This window comes from Monodelphis domestica, chromosome 1, assembly GCF_027887165.1.
Source record: "Monodelphis domestica isolate mMonDom1 chromosome 1, mMonDom1.pri, whole genome shotgun sequence".
In the NCBI taxonomy this organism is placed as follows: domain Eukaryota; kingdom Metazoa; phylum Chordata; class Mammalia; order Didelphimorphia; family Didelphidae; genus Monodelphis; species Monodelphis domestica.
In genome coordinates, this window is record NC_077227.1 from 477,189,743 (window position 1) to 477,209,450 (window position 19,708).

Here is a 19,708-nt window from a genome sequence, read left to right on the forward strand (position 1 = left end):
CAGATTACTTTTCTACCAGTACTCTAAAATTCATTCAGAACAAAGGATTTTGCTGTTCCTTACATACCTTCCCTCTCTGCACCTTTGCACAGGCATGAAATACATGCCTAGAATACATTCTTTCTTCATTTCTGCCTCCTAGAATCCATAGATTCCTTAAAGGTTCAGTTCTTATATGAGGCCATTCCTGACTTCTTGCCCATCCAGGCTGTACTAGTACCACCCCACCAAAATTATCTTGTATTTATATGTTGCTTCCCCTAACTTAATAAATGTTTATCAATTTGATTGACACCTCCTCTGACTTCACTAGCCCTGGACTCAATCTATCTTTTGTTGACTTTTTTTTTAACCCTTGTAAACCTCAAATTTCCTTAGACTTATAATTGTTGAAAATTTCACCATTGGGATATTTCATACTTGGAAAATTTCTTACTGATAGTCTATTGGAATGGGAACTCCATTGGCATGGGAGGTTCCTTCTCTTCCCTTCTTAAGATTACTTTAGGACAGAAACCCTTTGCTGAACAATGGAAAGGACTTTGACCTATGCTTAAGCATAGAACAGGAATTTCTTTGAGTCTTGATTGATTTAGAATTGATACAATGGAGATACTTGGAATAAATCTCCACCCTATTCAGTCCTAATAGGATTGAGTAAGGGCTGCAGCCTAGATCAAAATTTAATTATTCCAATCTCTACCATACTCAAGTTAACAGGATTTAGAAAGGGCTGTAACAAAAGAGTAAAGATTTAATCATTTGAAAAATATGACCTTCAAAAGACATGTGCAAAAGCCAGAAACCTCTGGGCGGTCCTGGGTTAAGCGAGAGCCTCCATTGACAGGGAAATTGATGAAGAGTGATTGGTAGATGTGAGGAATGAGGGGAGGCAACTTGGATGGTGTCCTTAAAGATAGGAGGGTCTGGAGACTGAGAGGTGGTGGATTTTTTGGGTCGGTGTGGTTCCTGGGCTCTGAGGAAGCTTGCTCTGAAGGAAGCTGAAGGTGGGGGCCTCTGAGACTGTTTCTCCATTTTGGACACGTGAGTAATAGGGACTGATCTCTTTTCTTTGCCTCAGCTATCTAAGGGCTTGGGCCTTTTGGCCCAGCCTAAACAGAAGGGGTATTTAAGCCCTATTCCCTTCTCTCCCCTTTCTCTCTCTCTATATATCTCTAATTCCTTTCTTACTCCTATTGTAATTAAACTCCAAAAAAAGCTGACGGCTGACTTGAGTTTTTCATTTAGGAATTACATAGCTGATTCCTTGGCGACCTTAAATTAATATATATCAGTCTTTTAAAGTGATTCCCTTGTAACACCCTTACCTTCCATCTTAGAATCAATACCATTTATTGGTTCCAAGGCAGAAGAGCAGTAAAGGCAAGGCAATGGGGGTTAAGTGACTTGCCCAGGGTCACACAGCTGGGAAGTGGCTGAGGCCAGATTTGAACCTAGGACCTCCCATCTCTAGGCCTGGCTCTCAATCCACTGAGCTACTCACCTACCCCTCTCTATTGACTCTTAAGTCTAATTTAGAAATGAAATTCTTGACCCACTCTGAGTTGATATGAACTCAGAGCTATGTCCTCAGTGACAGGGAAGAGCAATACTGAGACACTTTCACTTGTTCCCCTTTATCAATATCAAAATACATTAAGCCTGTGGACCAAGCAATGGAGCCAGATAAGGCAAACAGGAAGTTAACTGCTGTGTAAAGCCAATCAAACCTGTGACCTTGTAAATATTAACCTATGGATGAACCAGCCACCACATTCACTCAGTCAGAAAGGGAAAACAAGGAGCCAGTTAGCCTTGCCCCTTCCCTAGACTCAAATCCTGGGCTAGCTAGAGAGCCTCAGAAAGCAGTCGGGCACCCAACCTGTCCAACCTGTGTGAACAGGAGCTGCCTGAGATGAGTTCTGGCCGCCCCCTCTGCAGCTCCCCCAGTGCCACTTACCCTGCACAGGTATAAGCTATTTTATCTTGCTCTTGTGTCTCCCAGGGGGTAGGGACTGGCTTGTGGTTTTACCTCCTCCTCAGTTGGTGAAAAAACTGGAGGAGAAAAATACTTTCTCTAACCTCTGCTCTTTGTCCAAGGTAGGAAAGAGGCTGGCTGGACATCTTGGTCTTATTTTAACTTAAATCCTTCCAACTGCACTGCTAACGTCATAGAATTATAGAGGTTCAATCTACTCCTACCCCTATTTAACAGCAAGGTTAACAGTCCTAGAGAGCCTGCGTGTCCGAAGTCTTCTAGTATAGGAGTCAAGCCCATCTCTTCTGACTCCAAAGGGCTCCTTGGCTCAGGATAGGACCAAATCTTCCATGCCCCCCTTTTTCGCCTCATCTCTTTAGGGCAGATTTATATCTGGCAATTCTAAGTGAGGAGAGAGGGAGAAGGGAGATGTTCCCCTGGAAACGAGACAATTTTCAGTAAATCTCCCAACCCATAAATACCCGTTTCCCTAACAACTACCCCCTCTTGTCACAGAGCTCAGGTCTGGAGGTCCCTGCAATAGTGCTTCACTGGGGGTGGGAGAGCAAAGGCCTTCAGGGATAAGGGTTCCCCCTCTATGTCCAGAAGGGCAGGGAGGGGTTCCCCACTAGAGACAGACCCAGAAATGCTCTAGCCCCAAACGCCACAAGGCATCTCCCATTCTGGTTTTGAGGCAATACTTTGGCTGACAGACTTCCTAGCCAGAGCTCTCAGGATCTCCTGGAGTCCAAGTTTCCTCACAGGCTGAAGGAGGCTAAAAATACTTGTACAACGGACTTCTCTGGGCCCCTTTAAGCAAAGTGCTACTAAAGTGTGAGTTGTTGTCCATGGGGACTCTTCCTTTCCCCCCCTCCCCAAGGAAGTGCCATTTCTGTTACTGAATGACATTTGTTTGCATGGAGCAGCTCTGAGGCCCCTTTGTTTTCTGGCAACAGACCCCAAGACTTGGGGTGAAAACAAGGAGGGTGAAGGTGGAGGGGGCAGGATGAGGGGGGAAGAATCCTGGGGGAAAGGGGACAAAGGAAGAAGTAGTCTTGACTAGAAGGGAGATGGGACTGGGAGGAGGAAGCCCTGGTTATAACGGCCTAGGCAAAGGGGCTACCTCCTTTAGGGAGCAAGCCTGGCTGCCCTTATACCCTGTAGTTGGGAGGTGAGACCTCCCAGGCCTAGTGGAGGGAGGGAGGGAGCAATGGAGCCAGCTGATCTCTTCCTTGTTTTTGTTTTTTTTTTAAACCTTACCTTTTGCCTTAGAATCAATATTGTTTTGGTTCTAAGGCAGAAGAGTGGTAAGGGCTAGGCAATGTGGGTCAAGTAACTTGCCCAGGGTCACTCAGCTAGGAAGTGCCTGAGGTCACATTTGAACCCAGGACTTCCGGTCTCTAGGCCTGACTCTCCATCCACTGAGCCACCCAGGTGCCCCCTCTTCCTGGTTTTTGACCAAGATAAAATCCCATCTTCTACAAGAAGCCTTCCCCAAATAAGATTAGTAGTGCCCAAGGGCAACTGGGTGGCTCAGTGGATGGAGAGCCAGGCCCAGAAATGGGAGGTCCTTGGTTCAAATTTTACCTCAGTCATTTCCTAGTTGTGTGACCCTGGGCAAATCATTTAACCCCCATTGAGTAGCCCTGACCACTCTTCTGCCTTAGAACCAATACCCAGTACTGATTCTAAGATGGAAGGTAAGGGTTTAAAAAAAGATTAGTAGTGCCTTCCCTCTTGTTTCTCTTCAATTTATCCTGTACATATCTTGTTTGTCCATAGGTTTTGTATCTTTGTTTCCCCTTTTAGACTGTGTGCTCCATGAGAGTAAAGCATGTCTTTTGCCCTTTGTAATCCCAAGAATATAATAACTGGAATAAGTTGTTAGCCATTTCAGCTTTGTGACCCCATTTAGGATTTTCTTGGCAAAGATACTGAAGTGGTTTGCGATTTCCCTCTCCAGCTCATTTTATAGATGAGGAAACTGAGGCAAACAGAGCTAAGAGATTTCCCCAGGGTCCCTCAGCTAATGAGTGTGATCAAATTTGAATTCAGATCTTTTTGACTCCAGACCTGGAACTCAACTCCATTCTGCCACCTAGCTGCCCTGCCTGGAATATAGTAGGTGCTTAATAAATACTTTCTGATTATTGGAGACTTTAGCTATTTTGCCCTCTAGGGGCAAAGGAGAGAATGACCCTCCAAATTTCTAAGGAGCCTCCCATTCCCCCAACTCCCCCTGCTGTTTGCTGAAAGTCCTTCCTTCCCCATGGGACTCAATGCCTAGATGTGGAGGTGGCTGGGGAGGGAATAAAGAAACATCTGGGATGACTTGTCTTTTTACTTCAGAGTGATAGCAGCTGTACACATTCCTGGCGGTGGGGAAATAAACCATATAAAATCCATTCTTACCTAAGAGACTCCAGAATTTTTTTTTTTTAATAAACCCAAACCTTCCATCTTGGAGTCAATACTGTGTATTGGTTCCAGGGCAGAAGAATGGTAAGGACTAGACAATGGGGGTTAAGTGACTTGCCCAGGGTCACACAGCTAGGAAGTGTCTGAGGCCAGATTTGAACCTAGGACCTCCCATCTCTAGACCTGACTCTCCATCCACTGAACTACCCCGCTGCCCCTGACTCCAGAATTTTTAATGTAAACACTTCTCCAAGTGGCTGGGGAAAGAGGATGAGTGTTGACCATATCCCATTCCCTGGGAGAGAATGGCCCTTCCTGTTCATCCTCATGCCCTTGGCTATTAGCCCAGGAATGGCTAGTTGGGGTAGGGACTCCAACCCATCTCAGAGCTACACCTAGCAGCTTATCTTCTTCTGGGAACCAGCCCCTACCTGAAGAGAACAGACCAGGATCAGTGCAGGGCCCTGACCAGAACTGACATGAGGAGGTTATTCGGTCCCGCCCCTTCTTTTACAAAAGAGGAAATGGAATGATTTGGTCTAGTTCACTCAAGAAGGAGGGAGCCGAGTTCAGCTCAGGGCTTTGCTCACCAAAGGAAGAAGGGGGAAGTGGAGAGAGGGAGATGAGGCTAACTGGGGGGAAATTCCCTTCCTGCCAGGGATGGCTATGGAAGCTATCCTAAAAGATATTTCTCCCCAGAGCCTGGATGGGAAAGTCCTCCTGCCTTAGTTAGGATGGATGCTCGATGGTCAGAGGACTGCCAGAGTCTCTGCCCGTGGCAGAAGCAGTCTGCTGAATCTGGGCAAAGGGTGCCCAGAGTGTGTCTACGTTGGGTCAGGGGCTAGGAGAAGATTCTGTGCCCTCCACGAGGGCAAGCGCTGTCCATGAAGTTTGCGCTCTTGTCAGGGGTTAGATGAAGGTGGAGTCCAGCTGGCTGGTTTCCTGATGGCTTCGGGCTCGAGCCTCAAACAGTTGCTTGATGAGGGCCGACTTCTCTTGCTCTAGCTGTGTGATCCGCTCACTCTTATCTGTTACTTCCTAGGGAGGAGGCCACAGGAAGCACTAACCACCTGGCCTTTCTCCCCATTTCCCAGGGCCCTCTTATCCCACCCCCTTCCACCCTTCTCTTCACCTTTGATCCCCACCTTTGTCAGAAGACGGTTTTGTTCCTTCAGCATGAGGATGGTCTGTTGATGTCTCCCAGAGACAGGGGATATGGCGGGGGTGGAAGAGACCGGACTGGGAACAGTCTGGACCTGCATGAGAGGGACATTGAAGAAGGAAGATGAGAGTTCAGAGACAGAGAACAGACCCAAAAAGGAAGCCCTGGAAAATCCTGTTGTCTCCTCATAGGTGACAGAGGAAATGTCACCTCAAGACTGATTTGCAGAGGGGAGGTACATGAGAGGCACTGCTATGACCCTGAGAGGCAATACTGTGCAGTGAAAATGGTATTAGATGGGAAGCCAGGAGACCTGTGTTTCACTAGATCTATGGGACATTAGGCAAGTTATTTCCCTTTGGTCAGACTCGTTTCCCCATTTGCAAAATTAAGAGGACCAGGCTCCATGATCTCAAAGGTCCATTTCTTTTATTTCTTTTTTATAAACTCCTACCTTCCATTTTAGAATCAATCCTGTGTATTAGTTTAAATGTAGAAGAGCGGTAAGGGCTAGGCAATGGGGTTAAATGACTTGCCCAGGGTCACACCAGCTGGGAAGTGTCTGAGGCCAGATTTGAACCTAGGACCTCCCATCTCTAGGCCTGGCTCTCCATCCACTGAGCTACCCAGCTGCTCTCTCAAAGGTCCCTTTCAACATCGACATCTCATAGCTTTCTATATTCTTGATCTCAGTTTACCCATGATAGGGATTGACTTTGGAGTATTCAGTGAACCTAGAATTAAAGATCCTGGGCAAGGGCATCTAGTAATCCTTGAGGAGGGGTACAAGGAGGAAGCACTCACCCTTCCAGCACAGGCAGCAGCTAAGAGCTCCCCCAGGCACCGGATAACTTCCTGTAGTTTGGGCAACAGCTGGCCCAGTGGGCTAGAGCTCCCCTCAGCCCCGAATTCCTGCAAGCAGAGTTAAGGTCAGAGATCAGACCAGCTTCTGGGGAAGCTGCAGGGAGGAGCCCAGGAATTATCTGCTAAAGGCAGGGACGGCTGCTGCTGTCTGGGAGGCAGGCAGAGAAGAACACTCACTGTGCTCTTCTTGTTCTTGGTTAAGTGGCGCTGTCGCTCCTGTACCCAGTGGAGCTGTTGGTGATACCAGTCCCGTCCTCGATCCATCATCTCCAAGCCTTGGAGGAGTGCATCTTTCTCCTGTTCCAGCTCCTTCATCTGCTTTAGCTGCAACACGAAACAAGCACACATTCCTGGAGAGAAACTTACGCATACCACATAAAGGCAAACCCATGTACATGTCCACACAGATGACCATTGGATGGAAGCTCAACATTCCCCAAGCTTCATGACTTCTTTAATGCCTTTTAAATTTATTTCTTAAAACCCTTACCTTCTGCCTTAGAATCAACACTGTGTATAGGTCCCAAGGCAGAAGAGCAGTAAGGGCTAGGCCATGGGGGTCAAGTGACTTGTCCAGGGTCACACAGCTGGGAAGTGTCTGAGGCCAGATTTGAACACAGGTCCTTCTATCTCAAGGTCTGGTTCTCAATCCACTGAGCCACCCAGCTTCCCACTTCATACCTTCTTTAAATGTTACCCACCTCCCCGCCCCGGTCCTTCCCCACCAAGTCCAAGTTCCCAACAGGAGGAAGGAGGATGCTTTTCCTCCCTGATGCCCTTGGAGGAATGGGTCTTCCAGATGGGGAAGGAATAAAGTGTCCTCGAAGAGGCTTCTAGTCCAGACCCCCTGGACCTAGAATAGTCCTGGAAGTCTGGGAAAGACACTGCCCCCTGCCCCTTCTCTGCCTTTTGCTATTGTTCTGAGAACAATAATCAAATCAATACCACAATTGCTCTTGGAAAGAAGAAAATAAGCTGCCCAAAGCTCCATTCAAAACCCTTATTTATATAATTAACTCTTTTAGGACTAAGCTCCTTTCTGAGGCCACCATTCTTATTATATCTGTTATATTCCCTTAATAGAATGTAAAGTCCTTGAAGGCAGGGAGTTGCCTGTCACAGAGCTTGGTACATAGAAGATGATTAAGAAATGCTCTCTTGGGAGCAGCTGGGTGGCTCAGTGGATAGAGTCAGGCCTGGAATGGAGAAGTTCTGGGTTCAACTATGACCTTAGATACTTCTTAGCTTTGTGACCCTGGATAAGTCACTTAACCCCCATTGCCTAACCTTACCACTCTTCTGCCTGGGAATCAATACTTAGTACTGATTCTAAGACAGAAGGTAAAGGTTTAAAAAAAAAATGAGTGGGAGAGTAACAGAAGGGAGAGAATTTGGAATTCAAAATGTTCTTTTTTCTTTTCTTTTTTAAACCCTTACTTTCTATCTTAGAATCAGTACAACCCTAGGACAGAACCCAAGACAACCCTAACAACCCTAAGACAGAAAGCCAGGGGCTAGGCAGTTGGGGTTAAGTGACTTGCTCAGGGTGACACAGCTAGGAAGTGTCTAAGGGCCAGATCTGAACCCAGGTCCTCTCCACTCAAGGCCTGGTGCTCTATTCTACTCTGCTACCTACCTGCTCTTGGAACTTAGAATTTTCAAAAATGAATGTTAAATTTTTCTTTATACATAATTGAGAAACATTTAAAGAAATAAATAACAACATTTTAAAAGAAACACTTTCTCATTCATTTATCCTCACCACACTGATGCATCCTTGCCCAGAGGGAACAGAAGTCAGCACCTCTGATGGTCTGTCCAGCTGTTCTTTTTTTATCTACTCTAAATGGGGGAGGGAAGTGGAAAAGTATAGGACAAAGAAACCATATGACATCTTACCATGTCATAGTCCACTCCATTGGTGATGGTATGCCGCCGCTGCTCTCCCCGGCCCCTCGGGTGCCTCCCAGACCCACCTGTAGTACAGCTTTCACTTTGACATCGTCCCATAGTCCGGACATCAGTGCCTGCAAGGCAGAAAGATGTGGGTAGCTGCCTGGCTCTTGCAACCAGCTCTCAGCTTGACCTACAAAAGGCTTGCAACAACCACTCGTGCCCACTGTTGGCTCTCTCTAGACCTGGTTCCCCCCAGGCCTGGCTCAGAAAATCTGGGTTGTGAAAACAAGTCCTAGCAGGGCATATATGGGTGAGGCAGAAAAGTTGTTCCCCGCCCACCGGGCAAAGAAGAAATTTGGGGGAAAGGTGGCATTCCCTGGGGGCTGGGAAAGGTAACCCAACCTTTGGGTTACTTACAAGAGGAATTTCCATCTCATTCCTGTAACCTTAAGTAGTCAAGTTCATGTATTTCTTTCTCGAAGTTTTTTCTACCTCATCCTCCCAGATAGACTTCCTCCTCCATCTCCACCCCTGATTTTTCTTGTCACATAGATTTATTTCCCTTAATCTTAATCTCCAGACCTAAGCTTCAGGCCCTGAATGTCTCAGTCCCTCATTCCTCTTGTTCCCACAAACAGTCTCTGACTCAGAGTCCAATTACTAAAGGAAGGAGATATTTCTACATCTGCTTGAAATGGATTTGGCTGCTTTTCCCACTTGAAGGCTTTGCTACTGGTGGTTTAGCTTTCCATCAGCACTATTGCCCCAGGACTATCTCTTTAGGCTTCTCTAAACTCACTCTCTACTTACTCAAGCTCTTCTCTTAAGTGACTCCTCACATATCCCACTTTCATTCTGTCTTTGCACCTTTGCTCACTCTATTTCCCAACTTACCCTATCCCTCCTCCTCTTCTTCCTTCAGAGACTACTAATTTTTTTAAGTCTAGTTCAGATTTTGCCTAGATCACAAAGTCTACCCTGAGTGCTCTAGATCACAGAGCTTTTCCCTTCTTGGAATTTCTCAATTCCAAGATTCCAAGATTTGGATAATTAATCACCATTATCATATCTAGCTCTTCGTGGGTCTGAGACTCATCCCCCCAACCAAACAAGGGCAGAAGCTATGTTTCTATCTTTTTCTTTTCTTTCTCCTTAGATGGAGGACTTCAGTAAGGAATTGTTGAATAACTGATTGACATGTCTTTCCTTGACCTCCTGCCCAGTTGGATCAGGGAAGGTTATCAGGGCTGGAGGCCTAAGCAGAGAGTGTCAGTCCTCCTTCCAGAGTGGAGAGGCATATGAGGAGCTGGTAGGCATAAGGATAGGGTCCTTAAGGCTTTCTACCCCATAGGTTCTTGGCTGGTAGTGGAGGTTCTAGCATAGATATTCTTAACCTTTTTCTGGTCATAGATCCCTTCAGTCTAGTGAAGCTAGAAACCCATCTCAGAATGTTTTGGTTTTTTCCCCTCAATCCTTACCATCTGTAAAACAATGGCAAGGACTAGGAAATTGGAATTAAGTAATTTTTATCCAGAGTCACACAGCTAGGAAGTGTCTGAGATCAGAGGAATTCAGGTCTTCCCCATCCAGCCTATACATTGTGCTACCCAGCTGCCCCTCAGAATGTTTTAAGTACCTAAAATGCATGGAAATTGTAGAAATATTCCTGAATTTTTCATGAGTTAATTTACTATATAGATGCCCAGGACACAGAGCAAGTCTATTTGCAGGAAAGAGCCAATTAGGAGTCTGCAGGGAGCCAGAGGTCTTGCTCACTTCCAGACACCTTCAGTGTTCATTGGTGAAGCCATCCATTATCAACCCTACCCGAAGCATCATAAGCCAGCTTAAACCAGCCTTGTGGTCAGCCATTGCTACCAAACATACTGAAATATCCTGCTTCGAGGTTCTATCTGTTCCACCCTATGACTCCCTCATATACATGTTTGTCTTTCATATTTAAATGTTTCTATTTGGTTGGCTTTCCCTTGATTTCTGTCCATTCTCTACCACCCAATTCCTCCCAGACTACTCTTTGTGGTTTGCAAACATAAATTCTTCCTACTCTTCTCTGGCCAGGAGGCTCCATCCTGGATATCCCCCAATATGCATTTCTAGTAATTTCCCCCTAAGAAATGAATCCTCTTTTCAACTCAGCCAGGACCCCTTTATTTTTGAGGGGTGGGTATTTCATGGTCCACATTTTGAGGTAATCGCAGGTGTAAGGGTAATCGACAAACATTTATTCACCACTTACTATGAGCCAAGCATTGTGCTAGGTGCTGGGGGATACAAATACAATGAATGAAGCAATGTGGACCTGGGACTTGAAGTCTTTTTTTTTTTAAACACTTACCTTCTGACTTAGAATCAACACTAAGTATTGCTTCCAAGGCAGAAGAGTGTTAAGGGCTAGGCAATGGGGGTTAAGTGACTTGCTCAGGGTCATACACCTAGAAAGTATCTGAGGCCAGCTTTGATTAATAACTGTTGCTATTACTCTATTACTTTTATGGCACTTAAATGTTTCTAAACTACTTTACAAAAAATTCTGTCTCTCTCTCACCTTTTGCCTTAGTATTAGTTCTAAGACAGAAGAGGGGCATGCACTAGGCAATCAGGGTTAAGGGACTTGCCCAGGGCACATAGTTAGGAAGTGTCTGAGGCCAGATTTGAACCTAGGACCTCCTGACTCCAGGCCTGGTGCTCTGGCCACTGCACCAACCCAAGCCTTTCTAAGGCTTTCTCCCTAATGGTTTATTCCTAACCCCTCAACATTTCTTCTCATTTTGAAACAATGGATGAACAATCCAAAATTGTTTGTTATGTACAGTCTTTTGACTTCTCTAATTGGGTCAGGATCCTGGTTTGGGGATAGACATTGAAGGAAAGTTTGGGAGATGCTACGGCTAGCCTTTCTGATGTACCCACAAAAGGGTTTCCTTGAACACTTCCAGTTTTCCTTAATGGCCTATGGATCAGATATCCTAGTATTTACCGAAACAGTTCCCTGGCACCCAATGTTCCAGAAAGACACAGATCGAGCAACAAAAGGTCCATTTATTTTATGGGGCTCTGGTGGCCCAGATGACCAGCTAGATGCTGGACTCAGGGTCAGGAAGACCTGAGGTTCAAATCTTCCTTCAGGCACTTACTAATTGTATGACTATAAGCAAATCACCTAACTTCTCTGTGCCTCAGTTTCCTAATCTGTAGATTGAGGGATTTGGATTTGATGGCCTCCAAAGTCTCTCTTCCTTCTCTAAATTTATGAACTTATGATCCTGGGGGTCAAATTTTCTTCTGGGGAGCAATCCGGCCTTTAATTGGCAGTGGGAGAAAGGGAGAAGAAGGACCTTGCTCTTGTCAATTGTGGAAGCCTAAAACTCAGGTGAACAAGAGAGTCATAGAGCTCCTGGCCTCAGGGGAGATAGGGAAGGAAATGCTGGCAAGGATATAGCAACCACAGATTTTTCAGCATGAAAGGCTCAACAGGGCAAAACTATGGCTTTCTAGGGTCCAAACAGTGCAGGAAAGAGAGATGGGGAAAGAAGAGGGAGTATGACAAAGCTGGGTGGAAAGAGAAGGTCCCTTTCATGATGGCCATTTATGAGGTCCCAGACCTGGAATCTTGAAGCCTGGAAGGGCTGGGGGAAACAATCCATGCACCAGGTCTACCTCTCCTCACCCTTAACCAGGCAAAGCAACTCTGAGGCAGGCCCTACATTTCTTGCCTCAACATGCTATATCCAAATAGCAAGCAGCACAAGTTGCTTGGCCTAGGAAGCCAGTTCACCAGGAGGTCATCACAGAAGATTCTCTGCTCCCTGGGGGAGGGGGGGTTCCCCACTCTAGCTTGCCCCCGGACAGTGGACATCTGGGCAGAAGAAGTCAAAGAAAGGGTTGTAAATCCCTGGCAATAAATAGGGTATACATCCAAGACTGAATCTGATCCATGAGTGGCACCAGCACCTGTGTGGCCACCATGATTCCCAAAGAGGCTCTAAGCCCTATCATTGCTGGAGATGAATAGAGAAGAGTGATATGGAAAGGGAAAAGGGCAGCTTTCTCCCTCTCTTATGTTTTTTTAAAACCCTTACTTACTGATTTAGTAACATCTCTAGGACAAAAGGGAAAGGGATAGGCCATTGGGATTAAGTGACTTGCCCAGGGTGACAGAGCTAGGAAGCATCTGAAACCAGATTTGAACCCAAGTCATCCTGACTTGAGGCCTGGCATTCTATATACTGAGCTACCTAGCTGCCCTGCCTTCCATGTTCTTGACCTCCAGCCTCCTTCCCCCTCTCCTTATGTCCATCCTATACTTAGAGAACTATAAAAACCTCAAGGAACAGCACTAGAGGAGACAGGAGCCCTTGTTCCTCTCACTTTCTCTTCTCTCCCTTCCCCCATGGCACAGGTTGGGAGTGCAGCAGGGATCGGAAGTACTTTGCTGAATGGAAACTCTGCACCTGCCTGGGCACGTGTGTAGGCTGAAAGGGCCAGGGGAGGCCCAGGGGATTGGCTTTCAGAGGGACCATCAGCCGATCTCGGAGCCCAGCCCACGCCTGTAACTTATAATCCAGATACTTGTTCCCTAAGGACAGGTCTGTGGGAATGGACAGTGCTGGGCATTCAGCTCCCTCCAGTCTTTGCCAATGGCCCAGGAAGCCTGCATGATAAGACTGACTTTCTTCCCCACCCCACACCCCAAACCCAAGCCTGAGTGTTCTAGATCATTTCTAAACTTAAGACACCTACTGAACTCAGACTGTTCTTTGGCTGGGGGCAGAAGACTTGCATTTGTTAAGAATCTACTCTCCCCTTCAAGAAAATGTCTATTCTCTTTATTCTCCCTTCCTCCCTCCTGAATTATATATAGGAACTCCAAGCCCTAAGTTCAAATCTTGACATTGGCAGGAATCCTGTGTGACTTTGGGCAAGATTTTCTGTGCCTCAGTTGTCTTTATCTATAAAATGAGGGAAACAGTTCCTGTTTTATCCATCTCCCAGAGATGTTATAGAGATAAAACAAGATAGTAGCATTTAAATACTTAATACATGTAAAGTATAATCATTATAATTATTATTACTTGGGTCTTCTCTCCAAGGGTAGGTCTACATTAAACCAAAAATTCTCTATGGGGCCCTTGAAGTCCCTCATTTGGCCCTGCTGTTTATGTAGCAAAGGAGAATCATTCCTTCTCAGGCTTGGACTTGTGTCTGTGTAATCCCTCAAAAAAAGTTCTTCCGCCCCCAGGAACACTTCAAGACTGTGTAACCCCATTTTGGGTAGTGGGAGGAGGAGAAACCATGCTCCTTTCTAAGTGTTTTGAGGAGAATATGAAAGTCCTTTCCCTGCTGGAGCTCCTCAGCCCCTGATTTACCCAGGTTCTGAGCCATTTTTTACAGGAACTAAGGTCCCTGACAAAGTGAGTCTGAAAACAGAGCAGGAATGACCTCGGAAGAGAATGGGCAAGGAACAAATCAGCCTACTGGGGGGTGAAGGGTAGGGGATGTTAATATAGAGACTGAGTATCCAGACAGAGAAGAAGAGAGAGATCAGGGTCCCCAAGCTAGGCCAGGGCCACCGATGGTGTGGGGCAACAGGAAAGAGGGAGAGGAGAGAAGAAGCACATTTAGGAACTAGAGGCAAGGGTTCTCTGTAGACTACAACCCTTCCCTCCCCCCAGTCAGCGTCGGGTCCCCAAAGCCCTTCGCTCCTCACCTGCATCTCCACTAAGACTTCGCTCCAGGATCTGTCCTCCGGGGCTCTGAGGAGCCTGGCTCATGGGCCGCTCCAAATCCCCCGGGTAACACCCAGCTTCCTGAGGGCTGGAGAGCTTCTCCAAGCTACGGGAGGAGCAGCTTGACCCCGCATGGGGATAACGAACTCCCAAAGACAAAGGTTTCTTCTCCAGCAGCGTCCGAGGCTCGTCTGCGGGTGTGAAGATGAGCCGCTGGTGGTGCTTCTCAGGGGCCAGTTTGCCCCGAGCCTGGCCCGCACTAGCCTTGCAATTCCCGAGACCCGTGGGGAGCAGTTTGGCTTGGTATGCCTGGCCCCGCGACCCCGGCGGGGCTCTGGCATGGGGGGCCCCATTCTCAGCACTCAACAGCGAAGTCCTCAGCCCTACTACAAACCTCTCGAAGGTCAGGTACCCGCTGGCTGGGGCAACCTTCCTCAAACCTTCCAGCACACCCCTTGGGAGCTCTCGCGTGTCCGCTCCTTGCCATCGGGACTCAATCTCCAGGAGGTGGACATAGCCCCGCCGTCGATCATCTAGAATGTCGAAGAGGGTACGAAGGCTCTGCAGAAAGGCCCGGGGTAGCCCCTCGGTGCTGAATTCCTGCTCTGGGGCTGCGGATAGTGACCGGCCACGCTCAGAAGCGATCACAGCCATGGGCCAGCAGCGAGGGTCTCCAGGTTCCAAACAATCCGAAACGTTCCAAACCCCACCCCGGGGAGAGGAGAAGAGCGAAAGGATGGGGAGGAGGGAGGGAGAAGAGAAGAGAGAGAGAAGAGCGAGAAAAAGGGGAGGGAGAGAAGAAGGGAGGGAGACAACCGGAGAAAGGAACTTACAATAGTTTCTCCTTTTTGAACCAGGGACTTCCTCGCTTGCGTCACCAGCTCATTAGCACTTTCAACAGTCATTGGCCCGAAAGGGCACCATCTCTTCCTGGATTGGCTGAGAAACAGACTGAACCGGTTTGATTTTCCAGCCAAAAGAGAAACGCCGAGAGGCAGATGCTGAGTCCCGAGCTAAGCACCCCTCCTCCTCGCAGGTGCAGACCCAACCCTCTGGTTCCTCTGGGATGTAGGGAAAGAGGTGAAGTTATAGAGCGGAAAAGATTGGACGAAGGAACTGGGTTCCCTTCCCTGAGGACTCTATAGATCCCCCTAAGCGCAGTTTAGTCCTATTTCTCAACTCTGCATTTGGAAACCTTTTTTGGGCAGCTCATCTGTTTCCTCCTTTAGAAGGAATACAGAATCTCAGAATTTGAATTTAGAAGGGACTTCAGAGGATGTGGTCCAATCCTTTTGTGACAAGAACTCCTATCATTTCTAAAACAAGTGGTCATTTATTCTCTACTTGAAAATCTCCAGTATAGGGGAATCCATCTCAAGGCAACCCATTTAATTTTGGTGCAGCTCTAATTAGTTAAACATTTTTTCTCTAACATTTTCTAACAATATTTGTCTTTGCAATTTCCATTGCTCCCAGCCCCCCCCCCCCTTTCTCCCAGGATCAAGCAGAACAAATTAATTCTCAATCCACAAAAGAACCATTCTGCTAAATAGTCACACTGTCTTCAAAAGATCTTGTCTCCTCACCAACCTAATCACCTGTTCTGGACCTTATTTCATTTTGTCAATGTTCCCTGATAATCTGGTGCCCAGAACTTCAAACTCTCCTCCCAATCTGGTCAGATAAGCATGCCTTGGGACAGATTTGGCATCTCATTCTTTCTGGATTCTATACCTATTCCAAAGCAAGCTAGTAATAACACTAGCTTTTTTGATGGCCATTTCACACTATTCATTTTGAATCTAGGGTCCATGAACAACCCTCCTTCAATCATAGCTTGTGTTTAGGGTTTTTGTTGTTGTTTTTTCACACAAACTTCATTTTTTCTTTTTTAAACTTTACCTGCCATGTTAGAATCAATACTACATATTGGTTCCAAAGAAGGAAAATTATAAGGGCTAGGCAATGGGGGTTAAGCAACTTGTCCATGGTTACATACCTAGAAAGTGTTTGAGGACAATTTGAACCCAGAACCTCCTATCTCTAGGCCTGGCTCTCAATCCACTGAGCCACCTAGCTTCGACCATCATCTTTTTTAATCTCAGCACACTATTGTAGCCTGTTGAAGTATTTTGGGATCCTAATTATGTGATCTAACATCTTAACCATGCTTCTTAGATTCATTTCATAAGTTTTCCTCCTGTCCTCTTTCCTTAGCAAAGGGAAGAATTCTGAGAGGTGGTTTGGTGGAAGGAATCCTAGACTAGCCAGGAGACCTTACTTTATCACTCAGCTACTGTTTTTGCCATTCTTTAAATCTCTAGTGCTTAGCAAAGGATTTGGCATATAATAAATGCTTAATGAATGTTTATTGGGTGACTGATTGAGCTGCTCTGGTATCAGTTTGTGCAAGACTTTATGCTTGTATAGTATCGGGGAGGGATGAATGTGATGAATGTGATTTTGTCCCCATCATTGTGAAGCTTCCAGGGCACTAAAAGGATAAGACAGGTATGTACCAGTGTGTATATTACTGGTTTCTTCTAGAGCTCAGTTTCCTCATCTGTAAAATGAATGGGCTAGACTGATGTTTCTTCTGGCCATGACATTCTTTGAGTCTAGGAGTTCATTCATCTGTAGTAACACTTTAAATTTATAAAGCACTTTCTAGTTTACAAATATTCAAGTATTCAAGGGAGACTAGTGTGAGAGCTTGCTGAATCCTTTCAGAGCTTTTTATCCTCCTTTAGTCGACCTGCCTCCTAGCTCTCACTCATGGCCCCAAGAAGCTGGAGCATGTGCAATGCCCATAACCCAGTAAAATTGTCTCAGCAGATGGGATAGTCTAGATTGAGGGTAACCAATAGTCCAAAAATCCATCAGTGAGTAAGGGTGAGTGTTTACCCTAGGCACGTGAAGACTTCCTCAGGTAGAATGGGCGGGATGAGAACAGTTTGTTCCAATGGCCATGAAGATGGCTGAAGCAAGCATGGTAGAGAGACCTTAGAGCTTGTTTAGACATGGAAAAAGCCAAGGTCATCCATTTCATCCTGAGTCATCCCCAGCCATCCTGACTTTTGTCTTGCCACTGGACTTTGAGAGAATGAGCTGGATAACTATGCAACTCTGCCTCATTTAAATCCAATTTATACTCAAGTTAAAAGACTTAATCAAAGATGTCATTTTCATCCTCTTCAGGTACAAAGGACAACAACCATCTTATTTGAACTACATAGAATTATCATTCGTTCGCTTTCAAAAACTTTTCATTTAAATTATTTGTTTAATTACATGTAGAAACAATTTTTCACACTTTTTTCCTGATATTTTAAGATTCAGATATTCTCACCCCCCCCCTCCCCAAGGCAGTAAATTAGACTGTAATCAGACTCTGACCATTTCTTTTTTTTCTTCTAGTCTGTCTTCCTTTATTTTATTTATTTGTTTATTTTTTAGACTATTTTTACATGTTTATGTGATTCATTTTATTTTCCTCCCCTCTTCCCTCCCAGCTCCCAGAGCCGACAAGCAATTCCACTGGGTTGTACAAATGTTGTGACATTCTTTTTTTAAAAAAAACCGTTATAGTCTGTCTTAGAATCAATATTGTGTATTAGTTCCAAGGCAGAAGAGTAGTAAGGGCTAGGCAATGATGGTGAAGTGAGTTGCCCAGGGTCACATAGCTGGGAAGTGCCTGAGGGCAGATTTGAACCTAGGACCTCCAGTCTCTAGGCCTGGCTCTCAATCCACTGAGCCACACTGACTCTCTGACAGTTTCTTCTTTGGCTGTGGAGAACATTTTGTGGTTATCTTGGAAATTTGCTTTGCTGGTAATGGTTTAGTCCTTCAAAGATGCTCCTAGTATAATATTTCTGTTACTGCATATAGTATTTTCCTGGTCCTACTCACTTCATTTTGCATCAGTTCATATAAGTCTTTGCATGTTTTTCTGAACTCATCCTATTTGTCATTTCTTATGGTGCCATAGTATTCCATTACAACCATATACCACAACTTGTTCATTCATTCCCCAAGTGATGGACAACCCTTCATTTTCTAATTCTTTGCCACTACAAAAAGAGCTGCTGAAGATATTTTTGTAAAAGTAGGTCCTTTACCTTATCTCTGATCTTTGAGATATAGATCCAGTAGTGATATCACTGTGTCAAAGAGTAGGCATAATTTTATGGCCTTTTGAGCATGGTTCCATGTTGCTCTCCAGAGTGATTATATTGGTTCACAGTCCCACCAACAGCATTCACTACTTATACAGAGAAAAAAAACTGATCCAGGGAGAAGTGAAGAGACTCTAGGCAAGTCACTTACCTTTTCTGGGTTTCATTTTTCTCAACTATGAAAAGAAGGTCCTGAACTAGATGGGCCTCCCAACTCAGTGAGATCCTGTGACTTTTTCAAATTGTTGCTAGTGACTTGCAAATTTGGGATTCAAATTCAGATCTCTGGATTCCTAGTTATTAAATCACAATATGTCAGAACTATCATTTGAATTCAACTACCACCTTAATTTATAGCTAGGCAAGCAATTTTGTTACATTGCAATTTATAAGCAGAAATTCTTAGACCAGTGCACAATCCATTATATCATACTGCCTAAACCTCACTGTTTTAACCTCCTTCATCTAATGTGGGGGTCAGTCTAGATGATCTCTAAGGCCCTTTCCAGCTCTCATTTGGTCAGTTTGATTTATTCCATCAATCAATCAATAACATTTATTAAGCACCTACTGCGTGAAAAGCACTGCCAAGGGAACATGTAAACAAAGACCTTGCTCTATGGGGCTGCTTTTGCCTCCTACAAAAATCATATTCAGCTACTATATGTATAATATATATCAAATTGCTGAGAGGGAAGAGAGTGAGGAGGGAGGGAGCTAGTATGTTAAATGTTGCCATCACATGTAATTGGGAAAATAAAACACCTTTGAATTTAAAAAATCATATTTAGCACTGGATAGGGTTATACCATATTTAACACCATATGTTGTCTTGCACAGAGTAGATGTTTAATAAATGAATGAAGAATGAACATACCCAATAGAGAAGTCAAAGTCAGACAAATTGAGGTGCCAATATCTGACAGCTCAGAAGAAAGTTATCTGGTGTGGACAAAGAGAACCCTGAGGTATTTTGTCTACTAGTGGGAATGTACTACAAAGAATCATCCACGCACCTTTATCTCTTGCGGCCAACTGTGAGAGCACTGTTCAGGATGTCCTCAAACAGAAGTCTCCTTAGAATACAATGTTGTTATACTTCACTACCAAAAGCAAGATCTATGTCAATCAGTCAGTTTTTTTTTTTAAACCCCTACCTTCTATCTTAGATCAATACTAGATATCAGTTCCAGGCAAAAGAGCAGTAAGGGTTAGGTAATGGGAGTTAGGTGACTTGCCCAGGGTCATGCAACTAGGAAATACCTGAGGTCAAATTTGAACTCAGGACCTCCTGTCTCCAGGCCTGACTTTTTATCCACTGAACCACTTAACTGTCACTCAGTAAATCATTTTTCAGTCATTTCTGACACTTCCTGACTCCTTTTAGGGTTTTCTTGGCAAAGATACTGGAGTGGTTTGCCATTTCCTTCTCCAATCAATTTTACAGATGAGGAAATTGAGGTCAACA

General features: G+C 45.2%; 1 protein-coding gene across 2 annotated transcripts; it reads right to left on the reverse strand.

Annotated features, from left to right (window-relative positions):
* Nucleotides 1-1,320: 1,320 nt before the first annotated feature.
* SAPCD2 (suppressor APC domain containing 2) lies at nucleotides 1,321-18,343 on the reverse strand. Of its 2 annotated transcripts, none has more exons than XM_007475410.3 (6): nucleotides 14,047-18,343; nucleotides 8,322-8,449; nucleotides 6,600-6,746; nucleotides 6,363-6,470; nucleotides 5,542-5,652; nucleotides 1,321-5,434 (listed from the first exon to the last, which is right to left on the reverse strand). In XM_007475410.3, the coding sequence occupies exons 1-6, from the start codon at nucleotides 14,717-14,719 to the stop codon at nucleotides 5,306-5,308; spliced, it is 1,296 nt and encodes a 431-aa protein (XP_007475472.1). In that variant the 5' UTR covers nucleotides 14,720-18,343; the 3' UTR covers nucleotides 1,321-5,305. The 2 variants fall into 2 exon arrangements, with proteins under 2 accessions (XP_007475472.1, XP_016284067.1); XM_016428581.2 differs by having other exon boundaries at nucleotides 5,529-5,652.
* Between the last annotated feature and the right edge of the window lie 1,365 nt (nucleotides 18,344-19,708).

Excerpts from the sequence above, each read along its gene's own strand:
- SAPCD2 (XM_007475410.3), bottom strand. The coding sequence starts at position 14,719 with ATGGCTGTGATCGCTTCTGAGCGTGGCCGGTCACTATCCGCAGCCCCA. Across the intron at positions 6,747-8,321 it reads ATGGAGTGGACTATGACATG|CTAAAGCAGATGAAGGAGCT; the intron begins GTAAGATGTCAT and ends TTCGTGTTGCAG. Across the intron at positions 5,653-6,362 it reads CTGCTGCCTGTGCTGGAAGG|GTCCAGACTGTTCCCAGTCC; the intron begins GTGAGTGCTTCC and ends CCTCTCATGCAG.